The sequence below is a fragment of the Cebus imitator genome, unplaced genomic scaffold, assembly GCF_001604975.1.
Source record: "Cebus imitator isolate Cc_AM_T3 unplaced genomic scaffold, Cebus_imitator-1.0 Scaffold21, whole genome shotgun sequence".
Lineage (NCBI taxonomy): Eukaryota > Metazoa > Chordata > Mammalia > Primates > Cebidae > Cebus > Cebus imitator.
In genome coordinates, this window is record NW_016107336.1 from 2,559,948 (window position 1) to 2,582,827 (window position 22,880).

Consider the following 22,880-nt stretch of genomic DNA (forward strand, 5'->3'; position numbering starts at 1 on the left):
GTGCCACCATGCCCAGCTAATTTTTTTTTGCATTTTTCGTAGAGCCAGGTTTCAATGTGTTAGCCAGGATGGTCTCAATCTCCTGGTCTTGTGATCAGCCGCCTTGGCCTCCTGAAGTGCTGGGATTACAGTCACAAGCCAGCGCCCCTGGCCCTACTCAGTTTCTTGAATCTGTGTCTTTCTCTCTATTCTAGCACTGCCTGAATTCAAATCTATCGTTTCCCAACTGATCTCTTAGTCTAGACCTGCTCTTCTCTAACCTATCTCCTATTTGATTACAGAAAACTTACTTTAAAATGCAAATCTGATTCTTCTACCTTGATTGAAACCCTCAAGGATATCCCACTCCCTATCCAGACTCTATCAGCTACAACAGTAACTTCTGAGCTCTTTTTGATCATACACCCCTGCCACAAGCAAAAATGTTTAACATGTACCCCCAAATGTGTATATTCACATATCATACACATGAATTCCTGTTCTAATTTATTACATAACATACACAAAATTGACATTTAAAAGGATGACATAAAAAACAAATAAAAATTCCAGTTTCCTCTCTGCTCCTCATGTTTTGCATGCCCACATTCCTCTTTGAAGACCACTGGCCTAAAGGGAAATGTCCAAGTTCCTGTACATGGCATTCAAGGCTGGGTACCAGTTGTTTCATGCCTCTCTGTCCAACTTCGACCCTCATCACTTCACCCCACGCACCATATGCTTCAGCCACAGCAAATTATTTGTGGCTCCTTCAATAAATAAATTAAATTTTAACTTGTTTTCTTGAAATAAAATAAACATATCTGCATCTTTACAACTGTTCTTTCCTCTTCCTGGAATGTCTTTATTATCCTTTCCAACCCAGTGAGTACTTGTCATTCAGCTCAAGTGACATGTCCTCTCTCTGGTTGGTTATTCCCATCCTAGTGTGCTTATTTCTATATTGTAATCCAATTATATATTTGCCTTTCTAACCTATAAGCTTTCCCCAGTCCTTTAGCTCCTTGAGGACAAAGGGCAGTAACATCATCCAACCTGAGTCACTTAAATATTGTTTAATGGCAGCAGTTTTGTCTCACATGTTAAGCCAACTCTTGAAGTGAACCAACAAACTCTGCTGAAGTTTACCATCTAATATCATCACCTCTATTTGTAACACGCTAAGGGCTGCCAAGCCAGTAATATGCATAAGCCACATCCATGAGTCATCCAAACAAGTCAGACTCCCCACAGCCTCAGAATTCTCCAAGTCAGATGACCTCTTTGACTTGATAACTTCTATTTTTACTCAAATTTAGCCATCATCATCATCACTGGGAATTGCTCCCATTTTAAGATTTCAAACTGAAGTCCCTTCTTAGACCACAAGATCCACCTCAACCACTAAAAGTGTTGTTCCGCTTTAAGGGGTACCTCACCTGTACCACCCAGCCTGCTTATTCTGCTGGTCTGGTCAGGCCTCTCTTCTCCAGTCTGAACGCCACAGCCAATCATTTCAATCATGCTCTCACTAGCATCCATGGTTACCATGCCCTCCTGGCCCATCTTATATGTCTTCCCATTTCCAACTCTGTGTTAACCAAAGCATATTTGCTTTGGTGTTTATTTCTGCTTCTGAGCCTAGCCCTGAAAACTTCAGATTATCATTCCTTATGTGAATTCTTAAAAAATTATTTCATCCTTCCATGTCAACTTTTTCCTATATTATCAGCCATCTTTTCTTTCTCTAAGGTCTCAGGAAAAGAGATGTCCCTGGATACCTTCCAAGGATAACCTATCTGGATACCATTTATTTCCACTTTATTTAATATCATAAAGACTCCTTCTGTATTTTCAACTACACCTCCCCTGACTTTGACCCTGATCCTATCTTGTTGCATTTTCATTTATTTCTATCCATTCATGACTGAACGTTAGTTTCTGTCACCTTGATTTCCTAACTACTCATATACTTCTTTTTTTAGAGACAGAGTCTCACTCTGTTGCCCGGGCTGGAGTGTAGTGATGCAATCTCGGCTCTCTGCAACCTCTGCCTCTTGGGTTCAAGCAATTCTCATGCCCCAGCCTCCCAAGTTGCTGGGTCTATAGGTGCCCCCACACCACGCTGGGCTAATTTTTTTGGTATTTCTAGTAGAGATGGGGTTTTGTCAGGTTAGCCAGGCTGTTCTCCAATGCCTCATCTCCAGTGATCTGCCTGCCACAGCCTCCCAAAGTGTTGGGAGTACAAACATAAGCCACCGTGCCTGGCCTATTCATACGCTTCTGATTTTCAATTCGGATTCACCTTTACAAACAGCTCTTTCGGGTCACCAATGACCTGTTCATTGACAAATCCAATAGGCTCTCCCCATTTGGCTCAACTTCTCTGCATTATTTATATCATGGGTAACCACTTTTCCTCCTTTAAACTCTCTCCTCTGTAGTTTTTTTAATCACTACATTGCCTTGGTCTTCCTGTTTCTCTGACCACTCTGGTCCTGCCTCATCCACTGCTCTCTGCTTTCCAGAGCTAAGCCTTGAATATCCTATGTCTTTAAAGACTGTGAAAGCTTATGTGCTCTACATGGGCTTACAATAATGGAATTCCTTCCACACTAAAAATATGAAATTAGGACTTTTATGACCCTATCCTCCTTTTTTCTGTTGTCTAATATTTGAGTGACTGTCACTAAAAAGTTTAAATTAATGCAGTATTTGGGGAACACAGAAAAATTTCCTACTGCCAACATTAAAACAAGAACAGCAGCTAGTTTTAATAATATTGTAGAGATTGGCCATATGCGGCAGAAGTAAGGTGAACTTACTCTCATCAACCTCAATGGAGTACAAAAGGGAGAATCCAGAACTTGGTGGATGATACTTATCTATATTACTAACTTGGAGGGTTACTAATTTTGTATTTTGGTTCTCAACAGTTAGTATTCCCCCAATTTAGAAAAGAGCTTCTAAATATAAGTTGAATAAGCAATTGGAGGAAGTAACCCCTTTTATTTTCCTGCAACCTGAAAAGGACAAAGGCAATATTCAAAAAATAATATTTTTAAATATTTTTTTCCTCCACTAACACTTTGGAAGAGCCATTAAATTTCTGTTTTTCTTCTTATAGGGTACTCTTTTTTTTTTTTGAGACAGAGTTTTACTCTGTGGCTCAGGCTGGAGTGCAGTGCTGTGATCTTGGCTCACTGCAACCTCCACCTCCTGGGTTCAAGTGATTCTCCTGCCTCAGCCTCCCAAGTAGCTGCGTGTACCACTGCACCTGGCTAACTTTTGAATTTTTAGTAGAGACGGGGTTTCAACATGTTGGTCAGGCTGGTGTCGAACTCCTAACCTCCGGTGCTCTGCCCCCCCTCCGCCTCCCAAAGTGCTGGGATTACAGGCATGGGCCACCATGCCTGGGCCATGTTTTTAAAATATCAGCAAAACATGGCCAGGCACGGTGGCTCATACCTGTTATCCCAGCACTTTGGGAGGCCAAGGTGGGAGAATCAAGAGGTCAGGAGTTCAAGACAACCCTGACCACCAACATGGTGAAACCCTGTCTCTACTAAAAATACAAAAATAAGCCAGGTGTGGTATTGTGTACCTGTAATTCCAGCTACTCAGGAGGCTGAGGCAGGAGACTCTCTTGAACCCGAGAGGCGGAGGTTGCAGTGAGCCAAGATCAGACCACTGCACTCCTGCTTGGGTGACAGAGTGAGACTCTGTCTCAAAAAAATAAAATAACATATAAATAAATTAATTAACAAAACGAAAAAACTATTTTGAATGAACATTGACACTAAAAATCTAGATATAATGCAACATTCAATTTAGGGTTTGTTCACATTTGAGATCTTTAATTGGCCTGTGGGTGGATCTGATTGTTGTATTTGCACATAATTAGGAACGTGTGTATAAACAAGATATTTCAGCCTAAATTGAATGATTCTATTGGGTAATATACAACACTACCTAACCTTTTGCAAACTGCTATTCTCTTCTTTTTCTCTGAATATTGTCATACTAAAAAAGTATGCCTCAGCACTGAGATGCAAGTAAAACTGACATTTTACATAATCTGTGTCCCTGCCTGTCTTTTAATATTAACGTGACTGTGTTTTTCCATCCCTTCCTATTATATAAGATATTAAACTAGTCAACCAAAAGAATGAGAAAGAAAAAGCATTTTATAAGGATTTCAAATCTTATTTTAAACCACTGATTAAAAAAAAATGTACACAAGTAATGGTTTACAAATTGAATAAGAACAATGACAGCCATGGCAACACATTATATCACATGGTCATTTAACATTACCTTCAAAACACTGGCCATGAGCTTAATCATTTACTATAGCTGTAGCAGATCAAACAGAAATCCAGCCAAAACAAGGCTGTTCAATAATAGCTATAGGAGAAATTAGCCTTTAAATCTTCTATCTTGAGAATTCATCATTTTTTCTAAATCCAAACAGATCAGACACATAAACAATTCAACCACAAATGATACTCTTGAAAATATTTAATCATTCAGTAAATCTAAAGGATAATGCTGGTTTATATGTGAAGTATAATAAACATAAAACAACTAAATCAGAAGTGATTTAATAAGTGATTCAAAGAGGTTTTTTTGGTTATGGAACTGAGTCTCTGTAGAATACGATTTCTACTTACTTAATTGCTCATGAGTAATTGAAAAATAGCAAACTGGAAGGACCTTGAGCTACTGGAAAGTTTGTGTTTTTCACTAGTGTTTCTCCATGACCAGTAAGACTCAATATGACCAAGAATTATTCTCTAGGGTCCCTCCTTCAAACATTTCCTAAAAGTAAAAAGTAATGCTGGGTGCTTTTGGAATCTCAAGAGTATAATTCATCTAAGCCTCTAATTTTACGAATGGAGAGAGAAACTGTGCTGGAAAAGGTAAGAGGCTCATCCAAAATCTAAGACAGCAGCAGAGCCAGACCCAGCACTGAAGACCTCTCAAGAAGTTCGAGTGACTGTAAGGTCAATTGCAGAGGCACCTTTTGATCTTTGTCACCACTCCTTTTCCACGTGGCCCAGACTGCACAAGAGAAACTAGAATCTTCTTAAACTATGATTCTCAACAACCTCAAAGTTAGCACTGCACCTTCCTAACATACCACTTATAAAGGTCGTTAGCAGAAACTCTCACTTGGTACAAGTGCTAGAAAGAACATCAAAACCACAAAACAAATTAAACAAAACTTACAAAAACAACATTAAGCAAAGTTTTACTTTTTTATGTAAACTGATTTTTAAAATGAGTTCTTTCATCATCATCAAGAGAGAACATCTGACAACAATGAACTCTCAACTACTTTAAAGTGAAGAAGTAACACAAAATTACCTTTGAAGGTTTCAAGTTCCTTCCTGAAAAAAAAAAAAAAAAGACAAGAAAATGCAAATTTAAAATCTCTTTCCAATGAAAACTGTTCTTTCATGATAATAAAACTTTATATACTTTAAATGCCCACAGTGGTACTTCTGGATCCTCATATATCAATTATACTTTACTGAAATGACCAGTACAATGAGCCTAAAGCAACTATTTTCAGTTATTTCTGCTATTTTCTATTAATGGCTCAAAAAAGTTCCACCAGAATCTAAATAATAATCTAAACAATAAAACAATTGTAAGGACAAAGACAGCATTTTAATGCCAGCTTTGAACCATCTCATATATATAAGAATCAGTTTATAAAAAGCACTTAACACAATTTTTCCTTGATGGATAAATATTCAATACTGGAGTTTTGAGATGATTAGTTAAAAATTATCCAGAATAGAAGTAGTTATTTTCCCTTTCAACAGCAAAGGAGAAAATGGGGAAAGCTCTAATCAAAGGATTGAGGTCCACAGCTCATCCTGCCACAAAGGGCCACACCTCCAGGAATCTTCTGCTTTATTATTTTGTCAATGTTAATTAAGAACGCTAAAACATAAAATTTTCTGGGAAATGTACAGTGGGGAAAAATAGATTAAAATAAATATTTTTTGACAAAGAAACCAAAGCAAGTTGTTTTGAGGTTTTCCCTCACAATTTTGCAGTTACGTATTTTTTTCCTCATTATCAGTACTAATGAGTAATTTTGAGGAAGTAAAGGCTTCTTATTCCACTTAAAATATGAGACATTAATATTTTTACTTGTGCTCTAGGTTTTGTTAAAAATCAAGAGATGTTTTGAATTCTTAAATCAATATTCTATACACCTAACTACAATACCCGTCATGTTCCAAAATAGCTGACTACACTCAACAGCTGCTAGGAAGAAATGGCAAGCTGCCTATTGAAAGGCCAAGTAGATAATGTTCTTGCAACAGCCAAAGTGAAGGTTCTTAAATCAGATGGTCACCCCACTCCTTTTTTTCCTAACAATATCTACTTATAATAATTCCCCAGCACCACAGCTCATAAACTACACAAGAATTTTCAATCCCCTTTTTTTAAAAACCTGTGTGGCCAGGCTCAGCGGCTCATGCCTGTAATCCCAGCACTTTGGGAGGCTGAGGCAGGTGGATCACCTTAGGACAGGAGTTTGAGACCAGCCTGGCCAACATGGTGAAACCCCATCCCTACTAAAAACACAAAAATTAGGCCAGGTGTGGCGGTTCACATCTGTAATCGTAGCATTTTGCCCGAGGCGGGCAGATCACAAAGTCAGGAGATCAAGACCATCCTGGCCAACATGGTGAAACCTCGTCTCTACTAAAAATACACAAATTAGCTGAGCATGATGGCATGCACCTATAGTCCCAGCTACTCGGGAGGCTGAGGCAGGAGAATCACTTGAACCCGGGCAGTGGAGGTTCAGTGAGCCGAGATCGCACCACTGCACTCCAAACTGGTGACAGAGGGACAACAACAACAAAAACCCCCAAAATTAGCCGCGGGGGGGGGGGGGGGGGGGAGGGTGGCAGGTGCTTATAATCCCAGCTACTTGAAAGGCTGAGGCAGGAGAATCGCTTGAACCTGGGAGGCAGAGGGTGCAGTGAGCCAAGATTGTGTCCCTGTACTCCATCCTGGGCGAAAGAGTGAGACTTGGTCTTTAAAACAAAACAAAACAAAAAAACCCTATGTAAATGTTTCCCTTCAGTCAATAATCAACTTCAGTCTTAAAAGCTTAGCTAGGTACAAGCTAAACATGCCTAAAACCTGCTTTATACCCCAATAATAAAAACCAAACACAATAGGCAGGCAACATATATCATAAGAGAATCTCGAAAAGATATCTTCAATTTACTTCTTAATGACGTCCTCACATTAGCAATTCCTCAATGTGGGGAAAGCTGACGGAACACTCAGTTCAATATTCTAATGAGTAATTCTTTTTTTTCCTATGATTACAATCTTTAGCGAGCTTCTAATTTTCTTCTTTTAGAACATGTAACTGTGAGTAGAATGTCTAAAGGGCCCCCTTGTTTTAAAAAGCTGAAACTCAGAATAATGATTTCACACACATTGTTCTTCTCCCACTCCCAAATACTAACAACCATAAAAACAAGGAATCCAACATCTTCTATTAAATTCATTAATGAGCGAGTGTGCAACTGAGGAGGTCGCTTTCCCTGTGGACTCATCCTGCTCACCCTGTAACCGTCTGGCTGCTGCTATGAAGAGGACAAGCCCAGCATCTTCTGGGCATCCTCTGTCACACAGCATCATGACTGGCAGTTCCAAAGCTATCAGCGAAATTTCCAAGAAACTTCCCTTCAGAAAGAAAAATCATTCCTTTACCCAGTTACTAAAACAGATGACTGCTTGAAGTAGTGGTGGTACAGATAATTGGCTTAAAGAATTATGGAACTTTTAAGGAACTGATGAAGTAAAGCAGCAGCACTGAAAGCCTTGAAATTTCACAATTTTTAGGGTGTACTCCACCATCTGTAAGAAGTATTCAGCATTTGGAAATACACAAAATGTAAGAGAAGGCAGGGAAAGGCACATCAGTCACAGGCAGCAGTGACTGTGAGGTCATGGAGGCCAAAGATGCAGGTTATATTTAGGAAACAGACTTCAGAACAGCAGGATGAATGAAGAGAAAGTAATTCAGATAAAAAGGTAGAGAGTTCTCAGTGCCAGGGTAAAAGATTTGGTTTTATTTTTAGCAGGAGAATAACATGAGCAAAGCTGTATTTTAGGAAGAATGTTCTAGCTGTGATGGACGGATATATTGGCAAGGGAGAGAATAAAAGCAGTGAGTACTCAGGAAACCATGGGGGACCAGTGGGGAAGAGCTAATTAATATTTGGCAAGAGCAACATAAGTGGCAATGGCAATGAAATAAAGGATTCCAATTTGAAAAGTATCATAAAGAAGACTCAACAGCCCAAGGCCTCTGACTAAATGGGGTAAGGGGAGGAAGGAGACAAGCATGCTAATGGGGACAATTCTAGTCTGGATCACGAGAAGGAAAGATTTTGGAGGGCAATGCATGAGTTCAGTCTGGGAACTGCTGAAACAGGAAGGCTGAAAGCTGCAGACAGGATTCCCATCCCTTTCAGCCTACTCAAGGATTTAACTCCCATAGATTCCTACTCTCTCGCTTCGCGTTCACTCTTGAACCCATTCCAATTTGGCTTCTGGACCACCCACTACACCATCAAGGCCACCAACAATCATCATGTTGACAAATCTAGTGACCAATTCTGTTTTCATCCTAATCCTTCAGCAGCATTTGACTCAACTGGTGGTTTCTTTTTTTTTTTTTAATTTATTTATTTTACTTTAGGTGCATACTGTATCTGGCATTTCTCCCCATGTTATCTCTCCCCACCCCCACTGTCTCTCCCCTACCCACTCCCCCCACCAACTACCCCCAGTGTGTGGATGTTCCTCTCCCTGAGTCCCTGTGTTCTTGTTGTTCAACACCCACCTATGAGTGAGAACATCCGGTGTTTGGCTTTCTGTTCTTGTGTCAGTTTCTTGAAACAGTTCCCTCTAGTGTCCTCCTCAGTTTCTTTTGCTATTGTCTCCATCCCATTCAGACCACAAGATGCTGGAGTGCTGTAGGCTTGGTGCTGAGCCCTCTTCTCTCCTTAGCTTACATTCGCTCACAAGTCAGTTTCATCCTTAGCTTTAAATGCCATCCATATGCTACTAGCTCCATGATTACATTTCTTGTTTTGATCTCTTCTTTGAGCTCCAGACTCATATGCAACTGCCCAGATGATAGACAGCTTTATGCAAAAGTGAAGGAGGCTTCTCAAACATTTGCAAGACAGCCTGTTCTTCTCCAGTCTACCTCATCTTAGTTAATGGCATTACCCAGCTCTTCAGGTTTTGGCTCATCCATCTCCCTCATTCTCCATCCAATTAATCAATAAATCCTGTCAATTCTATCTCAAAACATATCCTGAATTAATCCATTTCTCTCCATTGTCACTGCCATCAACCTTATATAAATATCCATTTTCTTATATTGAATATAATTTTGGTTGAGTTCAATCATTCATTCAACAAAAATTTATTAAGCCTTAGACACTATGGTAGTGTTAGGAATAGCATTAGGAATAATGCTAGGTTTGGGATCGACATGTTCCATAACCTCGAGGAACTTTAGTGGGGGAGACAGAGAAGGAAAGCAATAATCAGAAATCAATGTCATAGATTACAGTGCTTTGGTAATGACATGCTGGGGATACTCTAAAAATAAAGAAGAGAGGACCACTCATTCATTTTGGTTTGGTAGGAAAGAACCTCCTGGAGAAGCAAGGACTGAGCTGATGAGTTTTCAAGGACAGTATAACTGATGATGATGCGCAACATTTATCAAGAACATAGCAGATATTTTACTCTCAAGCGTTAAGTCACACTCTCAGTTAACTAGATGAAAGAGCATGGGTAAGCAGGAGTTTTAAGTTCTAGTCACTCTCCTTCAAACTCTGTTATTAGCATAAAAAAGCTAATAGTAATTATTAGTGTAAAACAGCCTTCAAATTCATCTTCTTCCAAGAAGACTTCATTGACACCCAATCAGGAATTTCTCCTTTATCAAAAATCCCATAGCATTAAACTCGGTCAATGTTATACATCTCACATGGTGCCTAGTAATGTAGTTCTGTCTGTACAGGTGTCATCTCTAGAGTAACATCACACAGTTCCTGAGGTGTGGAAACTGCATTCCATCCATCCTGCATCACACACGTGCCCAGAGTTGGACCCAAGAGATACCCAACAAATCATGATTACCAAGTACTAAGGCCGCAGGATGACTAAGGTCTGCTTCTTCAAAGAGGCCCTTGCTGTAACTACATTTTATTTTTGATAAAGTCTGATCAAATATCTTATTTGAAACAACTCGTCACTGCATTTTCTAAAAATTGAGTTTCTTAATTCCATAATTTAATAGTATTTTCAGAAGATCAAATAAAAAGAATTGAAATGCCTTGTTTTAAATGTTACCATATTTCAAAATTTACTCGATTCAGCTAATGCCTTTACAAAATTTAGCATAACCCTGAAACTAAAACATTCAAAGAATAACACTAGACTCAAAAGCTAATAATATTCCAAAGGGTGAAACTGCTATTATTTAATCATTTTCTCTCCAGGGATTGAGTTATGAGAGAGAATGAAAATGAAAGAAAGAATCACATTAATAAATAAGTCTATGGAATGTTACAAGAAGTATATTAAATGTGCATGTAAGTAGAAATCAAGTAGCTCAGACTCAAGATGAAAACTTAATAGACAGAAGCTACTGGATAAATGCCTCCATAAACACAGACAAAGCAAATTCTCTCTAAATACTAAACTGCCTCTCTAGGACAAATCCATGATAAAAGGCTAACACAAAATACCACATTCAAAATGCCAACTGCAAAATGCACCCCAACATTTTTCTTCATATGTAGATATGTGTAGGGGAAATTTTTTTAAGCATGATCAGCAATACTCTTTTATAGAACACTCCTGAACAGGGTCCCTTTGTTATGGCTGATGGACAGAACCTATTACTGTGACTACTTGTTCCTGGGAAAGATCTCACAAGCCCACTCTCCAGAAAGAAGCATCTACCACTCATCACCAACAAGTCAGCGAACTGTTGTTTCCTGGCAGTCCACAGTCCTGTGGTACCACCTGAAAATGTGTCTCCCTACAGGCTTGGTGGGGTTCCGTTAATAGAGTCTGAGGGGGATTGGCGGTGGGTGGTGGGAGGGGTCTTCTTCCAGCTTGGGGTGAATTTTCTCAGAACTCTCTATACCTTAAAAATCCCTGTTGTCATGTATTCTTACATAAAACCCAGCAAAACATTTTCAACATTATCTATAAAATAAAACATCTTGAAAAGCAGCTAGTTCACTGTAAAAATGGTATTAAATCCTTATTATGCTATTAATATAAACTTTATATATCTATTTTGGGCAAATATAGCCTAGAAAGTAACAAGATGATAAGACTTCAGAATTTTGGAATTTAAAGTTGTAAAGAATCTGAAGGATACGGTAACAAAGAAGACCTGGAATTTAAGAAAAATGGATTCCAAAAAAGATAATAAAGTTCTAAGCAGGTTGGCACAGCACTAAGTTATATGTGCATTACATTCCACCCACCTTATAAGAATCACTTTCCTAGAACTGTCTTACACGAAAATCTATCTGATATGGAAAGCCATGCCTGGAGAAAGAGAGGTTGAGACAAGTAGTGATAAGATAAGATGAGACAGGGGTAAAGGATATTTATTGAGTCCCTACTATATACTCCACATTATGCAAGGCATTTTATACAACCTGTCTCCTATAACTTGCAATTACCTAACTGTAGGTATCATCACTCTCACTTAATACATGAGGAAAATGAGGCTTGAGGATGGAAGGACACACAGAGAATAAGTGACAGAACTGGGAATAAAACTCACAGCTCTCTGGCTCTGCATGTGTACCATCTTCAGCATCCAAATACAGTTCAGGGGCCAAGTTCAGCCCTAACAGAAAGTTACTTAAGTACATCACTAAATCTATAGGATTCGAGTCAGATATATTAAACTCAGAGCTACTCCAAAACTTCCAGGCAACATCTGGGTTTACCTAGCTTGGGGAAAGTACATTATTTTTAGGAAACTAATAAAAACTAACATTGAAAGCTAGGATCATTGATGTATGCATGAGGTAAAACCCTCAACATACCCCTGAAGACATCTTGTGGTTTAGACATCTCGTGGTTTTCAAAAACAAGTCTGCAAAAAACACTTTTATTTTACCTGGTGTACTGGTGCTTGGTGACTAGCCCATACCAACTAATTGGCTAAAAATTTTTATTATAAAACTACTTAAAAAATTAATATCACTTTGTGTTACTGATTTTTTTTTTTTTTTTTTGAGATGGAGTCTTGCTCTGTCACCAGGCCGGAGTGCAGTGGTGTGATCTCAGCTCACTGCAACCTCCACCTCCGAGGTTCAAGTGATTCTCCTGCCTCAGCCTCCCAAGAGGCTGGGACTACAGGCATGTGCCACCACACCTAGCTATAATTTTTGTATTTTTAGTAGAGATGGGGTTTCACCATGTTGGCCAGGATGGTCTCGCTCTCTTGACTTCGTGATTCACCCACCTCCACCTCCCCAAATGCTGGGATTATAGGCATGAGCCACAGCATCTGGCCCATGGATTTTCTTATCCAAAATTTTTAGTGGCTAGCCAATTCCTTAAAGATCCGTCCCACTGTTTATTATCACCAAATCATTTTGGTTTGTCATTTATCAGCTGTCTATAGTCATGCCCCACCACTTGAAACTGTATGTCCTTACAGGCTTGTTGCTTTATAGCTGACAAGGTAAAGGCAGATTTTTTTTTAAAACTCATGCATCCCACATGCAAATATATTCCTGATCAAGTGACACCAGGCCCTAAAATCTCTGCTTGCCCATGCTCACACTGAGTCACCCACAGCAGTCAATACATGAAGAGAAGCATGATCCTTTTCATACTCCATGGCACCCAAGCACAGAGCAGATGGCTTTGGGTAGAGGCAGTATATTATCAAAGACATAAGAAGACTCTGAAGTCAGAAATACATTGCTTCTGGCCCAGCACTGCTACTTCCAACTCCTGACAAGTTGTTTTATCTCCCCTAGTCTCTTTTTTATTACTGGTAGAGAAGAAAGTACCCCTACTCAAATGGTCATTGTGAGACTTCTATGAGTTAATTTAGAGTTTTAAAGCAGTGTCTGGTACACATTGAGTGTTCAATAAAGGCTATTATTATAATTACTATCATCATCACCATCATCACTTAATGTTTTTATCCTGAAAATGAGAAACATTATCTGCATTTTGGAAAAAAAAATGAACACTCTAACAGTAATATAAATGAAGGGACACAAGACTACAGACAGGAAGACTAATTAGGAGTCTATAAGTGTAACTCAGGCTACAAAGACATGGGCTAGAACTCAGGAAAGGATCAGTGAAGACAGAAAGGCAAGGAGAGTCAGGAAATATTGGACTGGACTGAGAACTGGGCAGAGATGGTAGGAGAGGAAGGAGGAGATTATGACTTCCACATTTGTGGCTTGGATAAATCGATAGTGGTGATATCTTACTACAACAGAAAAAAGGTCAGGTTTTGCTGTGGAAGACAATTTTGGGCATGGTGCTGTTGGGAATTCCAGGAAGAGCTGTGTAGATGGCAACTGGTTCTGCAGGTAAGAAGAGAGACCGCACTGGATACAGTGGTTTGATAAGGATCACCTTATGGCTGGCAGATGAGCCAAGGATGTAGAAGAGCATACCCAAAGAGGGTCTGCAGAAGGAGAAGAGGCAACAACCAAGACCAGAGCACTAGTGAATACCAGCATTAAAGCATCTACAGAGAAAACTAAAATGAATCTGAGGCAGAGAAGAACATCTAGGATACCAGTGCTGAAGTCAAGAGAGGACAGTATCAAGTCAGGTAAATAAAGATTGATTTGTCAAGGACCTCAGTTAGTTAAAAAGCTAAGAGAAACATAGGTTAAATACATAAAGTGGATCACGAATTTGTTCTCTAACAATGTCTTCAAATTATACAATGTTGATGCAATCCTTTTTTGATAATATTTTAACTGTGGTATGCCATGTACCTTTTCCATTTATTTTAATTAAGAAATATTCTTAAAAGGTCACTATGATGTAAAATCGTGTTTAACTTTCCCCAAATTAGTCCAATGTTAATAATTTTAAAGGATACTTTTTAGCTTTTAAAAACCCATGTACAGCAAGAATACTGGGATGAACTAATAAATTCTCAAATCTACCTGAAGTAATCCTTAAGAATTGTAACTTCTATTTTCTCTTCCTCAAAGAAATAATGTGTTATTTTATATGGCAATAATGCACTTCTCAACATAAGTTATAAGGATAAGAACTGGTCCTAAACATGGCACGAAACTTCCACAAAGGAAGGAAAACGTTGCTATCTTTGGGGGAAAATGTCCCTCTTTGAAATCCGTATCAAACCTCTCCAGTAGCATCAGCTGGGCACAATAATTCAAACCTGTAATCCCAGCTACTCGGGAGGCTGAGGCAGGAAGATCTCTTGACACAGGTTTTGGTGTCAAAACCCTGTCTGACAACAAAACAAAATAAAAAACTCTCTCTCCAGTAGCAATTGTTCCAATTCCTTTTAAACAATTACAGTGCCATTTGTTTCTGAGCCAGAATGAAAGATTAGTAATAGTAAGAGACAGGCAAATAAAAGAGACCTGCTTCTCAGCCATACAAAAAAACTGGGCTAACTCAGCCATGCTAGAGCACAGCCCAGAGACGGCAGACAAGTGCTGTGGCAGAGAGGAGGAGCAGTGTTTTTTTGTTGTTGCCTTCACTGCGGTTCTTTCTTACCACTGATGCCAGAGATATGGGAGGCTGCCAGGTATGCCTGTGCCTGTCCCAGCTCTCACATTCATCAAGAGAACCAGAAAAGTGAGAAAAGCATAGGGTAATACCACGGTTTTAGCCACATTCAACTTAAGACCAAAATAACAAACTTTATACTTTTGACAGTATCTCTGAAAAGCACAGTAACTGATGGAACGTAAACTCCAACACAACCATGGGTCATGTAAAATGTACATTATTCCAAATGTAGTAAGTTCTAAAACATTGTTATTACAGACTCTGTAAATTATAATGTACAACCTATAATCAATCTAACTTTGGAAAAAGGATTACCTGTTTTTTAACCCAGGATAATAATAATTATGCTTTGCTTAATTTCAAAAAACTTTTCCCAAGATTGCTAAATCTTTGGTCTCTACCACTCTCCACTTCAAAGATACAGTTTAGATTTTCATTCCTCTTAAAAACAAAATGCTTTATGAGCCCCAATGTGTCATTTACATAACTGGAGGGAAAGAGATAACAAAAAGAGTTTTGTAAACTAGAGAAGCATTTATTATTTTAAAATGGCAAACAGATACTCATTGTTCAAATAAAGCTTTAAGAACTTAAATATCAGTCCTAAACTATATTTACTGTCAACTCAACAATCTAATAAACTGTTAAATATTCTAGCTACATCTGTTCTCACAACTATACATAAAGTCTGAAACTGCCAAGATTTATTCCCTAACAGACACTTTAGAGCAAAAATTTTGTTAAATTCAATTCCTTGCCAACTCATAAGCTTAGTTTTAATTTTAAAAGAAAATGTAAGGTGTGATTACACATTTATGAAGCAAACAAATTCACAGCTCTCAGTCTGTTTTCAAGAGGCCATTGGCCTAGTAAATGTCACTACATTATAATAAATGTAATAAAATAAAAATGTCAATTTACTTTCAATTAAACACCTGGGCATCTAAAATCTAGCATCTAATAGGGAGGGGGGAAGTAAAAGGAGAAAATGGAGAAAATAGATACAAGTTTGAGCCTTTTTTATATTTTCCATGTCTCTGCTTCACTTTTTGAACAGAATACAGTTACAATAACAATTTTTACTGCCCTTGTCTTTTAATTCTATTATCTGTGTCAGTTTTCAATGGTTTTGATTGACTGGTTATCCTCCTCAATATGTTTTCCTAATAATCTTTGATTATATATCAGACAATGTGATTTATCTTGTTGGGTTCTAGGTATTTTATATTCCTATAAATACTCTTAAGCGTTGTTTGTTGTATAGTTAATTTACTTGGAAACAGCTTGATCCCTCTGATGCTTGCTTTATGATTTGCTAAGCAGGTCTGGAGCAGTGTTCAGATAAGACCCAATTACACATCCTACTGAGGCAAGAATTCACCAAGTCCACTTCCCAACACCTCAGGAGTTACAAGTTTTCCCAGTCGGGCTATTGGGAAAAGGCACTGTTTGAGTGCCAGGTGCTGTTAGCTCATCCTCTTGGATACTTTTTTCTCTCCTGCCTTGGGTAGTTTCTTCACTTACATTATCAGCACTCTGCTGAATATTCAAGGGGACCCCCTTTGAGCAACTCTCTCCTCTCTGGGACTGTGTCCTATAAACTTGAGCTGCCTTGATCTCCCCAGATTTAGCTCTTCAACTCTGAGTCTACCAGGCTCTGCCTGGGTCCACTTCCCTGAACAGCACCCTGGTAACTCTCTCTAGGCAGGATGCAGAGGCAATCACAGAGCTTACCTCAGTTGTTTCCTGTTAGGAACTATTACCTCTTCTTTGCCCCAAATCCAGTGTCTCAAAAAACATTCTCTCATTTATTTTGCCTGTTTTTTCATTTTATCAGGGGGGAGAATAAACCTGGTCCCTGATACTCCATCCTGAGTGGATGCAGAAGTCCACTCTCTCTTTTTTTTTTTTTTTTTTTTGAGGCGGAGTCTCTCTCTATCACCAGGCTCGAGTGCAATGGTGCGATCTCAGCTCACTGCAATCTCCGCCTCTGGGTTCAAGCGATTCTCCTGCCTCAGCCTCCCGAGCAGCTATGACTACAGGTGCGCACCACCACGCCCGACTAATTTTTGTATTTTTAGTAGAGATGGGGTTTCACCATGTTGGCCAGGATGGTCTCAATCGCTTTACCTTGTGATCCGCCTGCCTTGCCTTCCCATTGTGCTGCGATTACAGGCGTGAGCCACCGCACCTGGCTTCCACTCCCTTTTTGTAAAATTATTTCCTGAGGAAAAGTTCTCCTGCTTCCCTTTTCATTCAGCATCCAAACAGACCTCTACTGCAGAACTGCAGAAGCCAGTGACTGCTCTTCTGTGTGGGTCCTTCAGAGGAGGTGCTCTGGATCTTCTCTTTTGGTTTTAGAGCCATCTTCATCCTGAACAATGCTGTTGGTTTCTTCTGACCCATTCTCAGCTCAGCAAAGCCAGGCCTGAAGGCCACAGTCCTGCCACACCTCCCCTTCTCCCTGACTCGCCAGTCTCTTAGCAGGTGAGTTTGAACAGTCATTTCTTGAAGCTCAGGAGTCCGGCAGGTTATTCTATAGAACATATACTGGCCAAATACCACTACAGATGTGCCATAATCTCTTAAATAAATCTGTTATGCTTTGTTGTAAAGGTTTTCTAAATATGGTCCATAGTCCAAATGTTCCCAAAACCAAAATCAAAAACAAACAACAAAACAAAAAGAAGGGCAGAGTTCCTTGGCAGTAAACTATAATAGATATATAAACATAAAGCAAAAAGAATGAGGACTCTTAAAATATACATAAGCACTAAATCTCATCAGAAGCAGCAGTGATCACCACTTCTAGGAGGTGGGTTCTAGGAGACAACCAACTTCAAAGTCTGGATAAATCAGTGAAAAACATTTCTGGAGTCAGTATGCCCCTAAGCAGATTTCAAGTCCAACAGAAGACTATGTTAAAATTATGAGTCACTTATAATTAACAAGAACTGCTAAAATCACTGTTCTTCAACATGTTGCTATTTTTGGAGAAATTCTAATGGAATGCTATATACTGAAAGGGAAAGCATAAGTGATCTAGAAATTTGGAAATAAGAAATACTTTAATTAAATTACACACATGTATAATTTCAAACATAACTAATTTATTGTAAGATAATTTCAATAAGCACTCTAAGGATTATGGTGGCACTGGAAACATTAAAAATCTAGAAGGTTGAGATTCTATACTTCCACTTAGCTCTGTCTCTAAATCTACCTACTGTTCATGACTTGGGGCCTTTGTTCCCACTGTCCCTTCTGTTTGAAGCTGTACAATCCCAGATCCTCATGTGACTGCCTTCTTAGTGAAGCCTCTTCTCACATATCTTCTCAGATGGGCCCGCCCTGCTCACCCTAGCTGAAGCAGTCCACCCCGGCCTTACCACTATACCATTACTCCCTTTTATTTCCTTCAGGTCCACATTATTGTCTGAAATTATTCTTTTTCTTTATACATTTATTATGTGTCTTCTTCCACACACCTCACTAAGAATGAAAGCTGATTCTCAAATCTCAAGGCCATTTTTCTAAGTGCTAGCTAGACAACTCCATGTAAATGGTTTTAAGTTCTTTATTTTGGCTCACACACTAAATATTAGCTCTTCTTTCTTTATGAAAAATATATTTCCCATTGGTTATAAAAGCTTCTGCAGGGGTCCACCAATTAGAATTGTATGGTTGTGTACTTATCTTTGGAACTGACAACTTAGCTACTAGTGTCAGTACCTGTCTTTGCCTATAGCCATTTCTAGCTACTACACAACGCTTTGCTGTTTATCACGGCAATGTCCATTCCTGTCTATAAAGGCACTGTTAACAGTAATATCATTTTACATGCAGAAGAATATTTAGAAAAGCAAGGTATGGGTATTTTCTCCCTACAACCACACAAGTGTCTTAGATGGCATTTTTCTCAGATAACCAGCTAAAGAGAGACATCCTTCTTCACAGCACAAATGAAGTGGATTAAACTATCTATTTAGATGTTTCTCAAGGGTAGATAAGAGCTATCAGAGTCATCCCCAGGCTGTGTGTTTCCCTACCTACCGACAGAATCACTTAACTAGAAAGCCACTGTCACATTTAGGAATGGGTCATACTCCTGTTTTTGTAGGGGCAGGAATCTATTCTCTCTGTTGGGAATGTCCATCAAATGAAATGACAAAAATATCATATATCCATTTGAAACTACAGATGCACTGGTGTAAACATCTGGAACTAAGTCAGTTTGTTCCAACTTAATGTCAAAAAAGAAGACACATTTGAGTTGGTATGGTGGCGTGGTGGGAGCCTTGGACTGAAGATTCTGGCTCTGATGCTGGCCCCTAAATAGCCAGATGACTTAATGCAACTCAGTCTCCTTCTCAACTCCAGTAACTGCTGCCCGGCCCACACTATAGGCTCTGGTGGGAGCTGAATGAGAAAATCCATAGGAACCTATTGCAGAGACTATTAGCACTGGAGGAGTGTGAAAAATTATCCTTCATTCTCCCATTCTCCCCACCCTCGTTCAGTGTTCTCACCTAGATTTTTGGGAAAGCTACAGGGTGAACAAACACTGTTAAAAATGCATGCACATACACATATTCAACTTTTTCCATCACATTTTATCTTTTTCTTCAAAGTAAGAAAAGGAGAAGTCATTAGTTTAGTTTGCATGGCATCTTGTTAAAAAGGAAGGTTTATTTTTAAGTAACTCTCATCTCTTATGAACCAGAAAATTAAAAGTTTAATTTTCACTAGCAGCATTTGAAAATTTCTCAAATGGTGTTACGTGGAATATTAAGTTACAGAATTTTAATATGTGTTACATGCAAATTGATTCTGTGAGCAAGTACGTTGTGAAATGCTGAATCAAAAAAATTCTTTCTTTTTTGAGATGGAGTCTCACTCTGTTGCCCAGGCTGGAGGGCAGTGGCGTGATCTCGGCTCACTACAACCTCTGCCTCCTAAGTTCAACCAATTCTCCTGCCTCAGCCTCTTGAGTGTCTGGAATTACAGGCACCCGCCACCACATCCTGCTAATTTTTGTATTCTTAGTGAAGACAGGGTTTCACCATGTTGGCCCTGCTGGTCTCAAACTCCTGACTTCAGGTGATCTGCCTGTTTAGACCTCCCAAAGTGGTGGGATGAGCACTGAGATGAGATGAGATGACATGAGCTACTGCACCCAGCCAAAAAATTCTCTTACTATAGCAATTCTCAGAACCTTTAGCATGCTGACACACACTGCAAAGCTCCATGGGCAAATGCAAAGTGTTTCTGGAGCTTATGTGATCACAAAATGTTTTATCAATGGCAATTTTGTCAGTCTAGCATTCCATGCAGAAGAAATCAGGGAATGTTATAGCTGTTAAAAAATGCTTAATTCAGCCAAGCACGGTGGCTTATGCCTGTAATCCCAGCACTCTGGGAGGCCGAGGTGGATATATCACGAGGTCAAGAGATGGAGACCATCCTGACCAATACGGTGAAACCCTGTCTCTACTAAAAATACAAAAATTAGCTGGGTGTGGTGGTGTGTGCCGGTAGTCCCAGCTACTTGAGAGGCTGAGACAGGAGAATCACTTGAACCCAGGAAGCAGAGGTTGCAGTAAGCCGAGATCGCACCACTGCACTCCAGCTGGCTACAGAACAAGACTCCGTCTCAAAAGAAAAAACAAGTTCAATTCAATTTTTATACGTTTATACTACCTGTCCATTCCTGAAGTCAAACAGCACCCAGGAGATTTATTTATAGTGAAGATAAGTAGTCCCTGACCCAGCTTTCTCAATGTTTCTTCCCTGTTTTTAACAGGCAGCCATATTCAATTCTTTCAGTTATTTCTCCTGGTATTTACCTCCGTTATTCCTAATACGAAAATATTAATTTTTTTTTCTATTTTAAATATTATTTATTGATTTCCTGCTGGAGACAATGAGGATTAGCTATTTTAGACCTCTGCTTCCCCTCAACACAAATAGGCTTCTTTTCCTTCATCTCCCCAGCAAGTTTTATCATAATTCTGCTTTTAATTATTCCAATATCACATAAATACTGTTTGTGACTGAGCCATGTAGTATATTATTTCTCTTCTTGTAAAACTCTGCTTCCCCTCAGTGTTAGTATCTACTTTGTTGTTGTTTGCTTGGTTTAAAAAAAAAAAATACTTATCTCTAATCCATCATTAAACCCTCCACTAGGATTTAAAAATTAAAGTTATAGGCCAGGTGTGATGGCTTATGCCTGTAATTCCAGCACTTTGGACGGCCGAGGCGGGTGGATCACGACGTCAGGAGTTCAAGACTAGCCTGGCCAATATGGTGAAACCTTGTCTCTACTAAAAATACAAAAATTAGCCGGGTGTGGTGGCATGCACCTGTAATTCCAGTTACTCAGGAGGCTGAGGCAGGATAATTGCTTGAACCAGGACCCAGGAGGCAGAAGCTGTAGTGAGCCCAGATCACGCCACTGCACTCCAGCCTAGAGCCACACTCCATCTCAAAAAATAATATCAATAATAAAGTTATAAATAAATAAAGGAGAACAAAGGAGTCAAAAAACTCTTCTTAATACTGACACATCTATTAGACAACGTATTAGCTTTTTTCCCCCTTGGAAATACTACTCTTAGAATTCTCCAGAAGGTCTTCCTGTCCCAATACGAACTGCTCTCCAGGCTTGCTGAAGCGTCTCACCACCTCCCTGAAACTTCCTCTGTGTCTCTTCTGAACGGAATGAACCCTGGAGTGACTCATCTCTGCCCTGTGCAGGCTTTTCCTCCTTCTGGGTTACTCCCTTGTGTGTGGAGCACATCCTCCAGGAGCTTCCTGACAAAGTGTTCACATCAACCACACTGGAGCCCTTGGCTGTCTGGAAATGACTTTATTTCCTCATGTTTGATAAAAATTTTGCCCAGTAAATATTCTAAGTAGTAACCATTTTCTACTTTCAGCATTGTTGCTGAAAAGTTCATGTTCCTTTTGATACCTGATCCATAATATAAAACCTTTTTGAAGGCTTTTATGATGTTTATTCCTAGTGTAGTGAAATTTACAAAAATATTATTCAACAACAGATTTTCTCCACTTATTTTGTCAGGCACTTCATGGGCTCTTTCAAACTAAACACTCATATCCTTCAATTCTGGACAATTTCCTTATGTTATTTCCTTAATAAATTTGTCTCTCCTTTATTTCTGAAACTCCTAGTACTCAAATATGGGACTTATGAATTATCTTCTTAACATTCCTAGTTTTTCCTCAGACTTTTTGCTCTCTTAGAGGTTTAACATTATTCTTCCAATGCTTCGCTTGAAGTTTTCTACTTTTGCTACCTTATTTCTAAAAGCTCTTTCTTGTATTTAATTGTTCCTTTTCTATAGCATCTTATCTCATAAATATAAAATGGGTTCTTACAAGACAGTCTCATCTATCTGAAGCTACCAATTATAGTTTTTCGTTGTTTGAGACAGAGTCTCCCTCTGTCACCCAGCTGGAGTGCAGTGGCGTAATCTTGGCTCACTGCAACCTCTACCTCCCAGGTTCAAGCAATTCTCCTGCCTCAACCTCCTGAGTAGCTGGGATTATAGGTGCATGCCACCATGCCTGGCTAATTTTTTTGTATTTTTAATAGAGATGGGGTTTTACCATGTTGGCCAGGCTAGTCTCAATCTCCCGACCTTGTGATCCACCGCCTCAGCCTCCAAAAGTGCTGGGATTACGGGCGTGAGCCACTGTGCATGCCTGGCTTTGTTTTTAGGTTTTCTTCTGCTCCTCAGTCTCTTGCTCTTCTGCAGGTTTCAAAAAATATTGGTTGCTAGCTTATTATCTATGTATTTCAGTTGCTTTCATTTTGGAAGCTTTCTTCAATTGAATATGATTCCTCAGCTGTGCATTCATATTTGAGCGAGATACCAAAAGTTGATTCGAAGTTATGCAACAGTGTGGGCTCAGCACCACAAGGTGGTAAGTGCAGACCTAGCTGTTTCACCAGAGAACTCCCTAAATGTTGGTATCTGCAGGCCCTTTCTTGTGGGCTGGTCTGGTGCAGTTTTGCAGAT

General features: G+C 39.3%; 1 protein-coding gene across 3 annotated transcripts in view; it reads right to left on the bottom strand.

Annotated features, from left to right (window-relative positions):
• Positions 1 to 22,880, bottom strand: part of DTNBP1 (dystrobrevin binding protein 1) — a 142,530-nt gene that overhangs the window by 58,979 nt on the left and 60,671 nt on the right. For all 3 annotated transcript variants that reach the window (XM_037736011.1, XM_017521317.2, XM_037736010.1), the window contains one exon: positions 5,350 to 5,372. In XM_037736011.1, the coding sequence (XP_037591939.1) occupies positions 5,350 to 5,372 (23 nt within the window). The remainder of the gene's footprint in view (positions 1 to 5,349; positions 5,373 to 22,880) is intronic.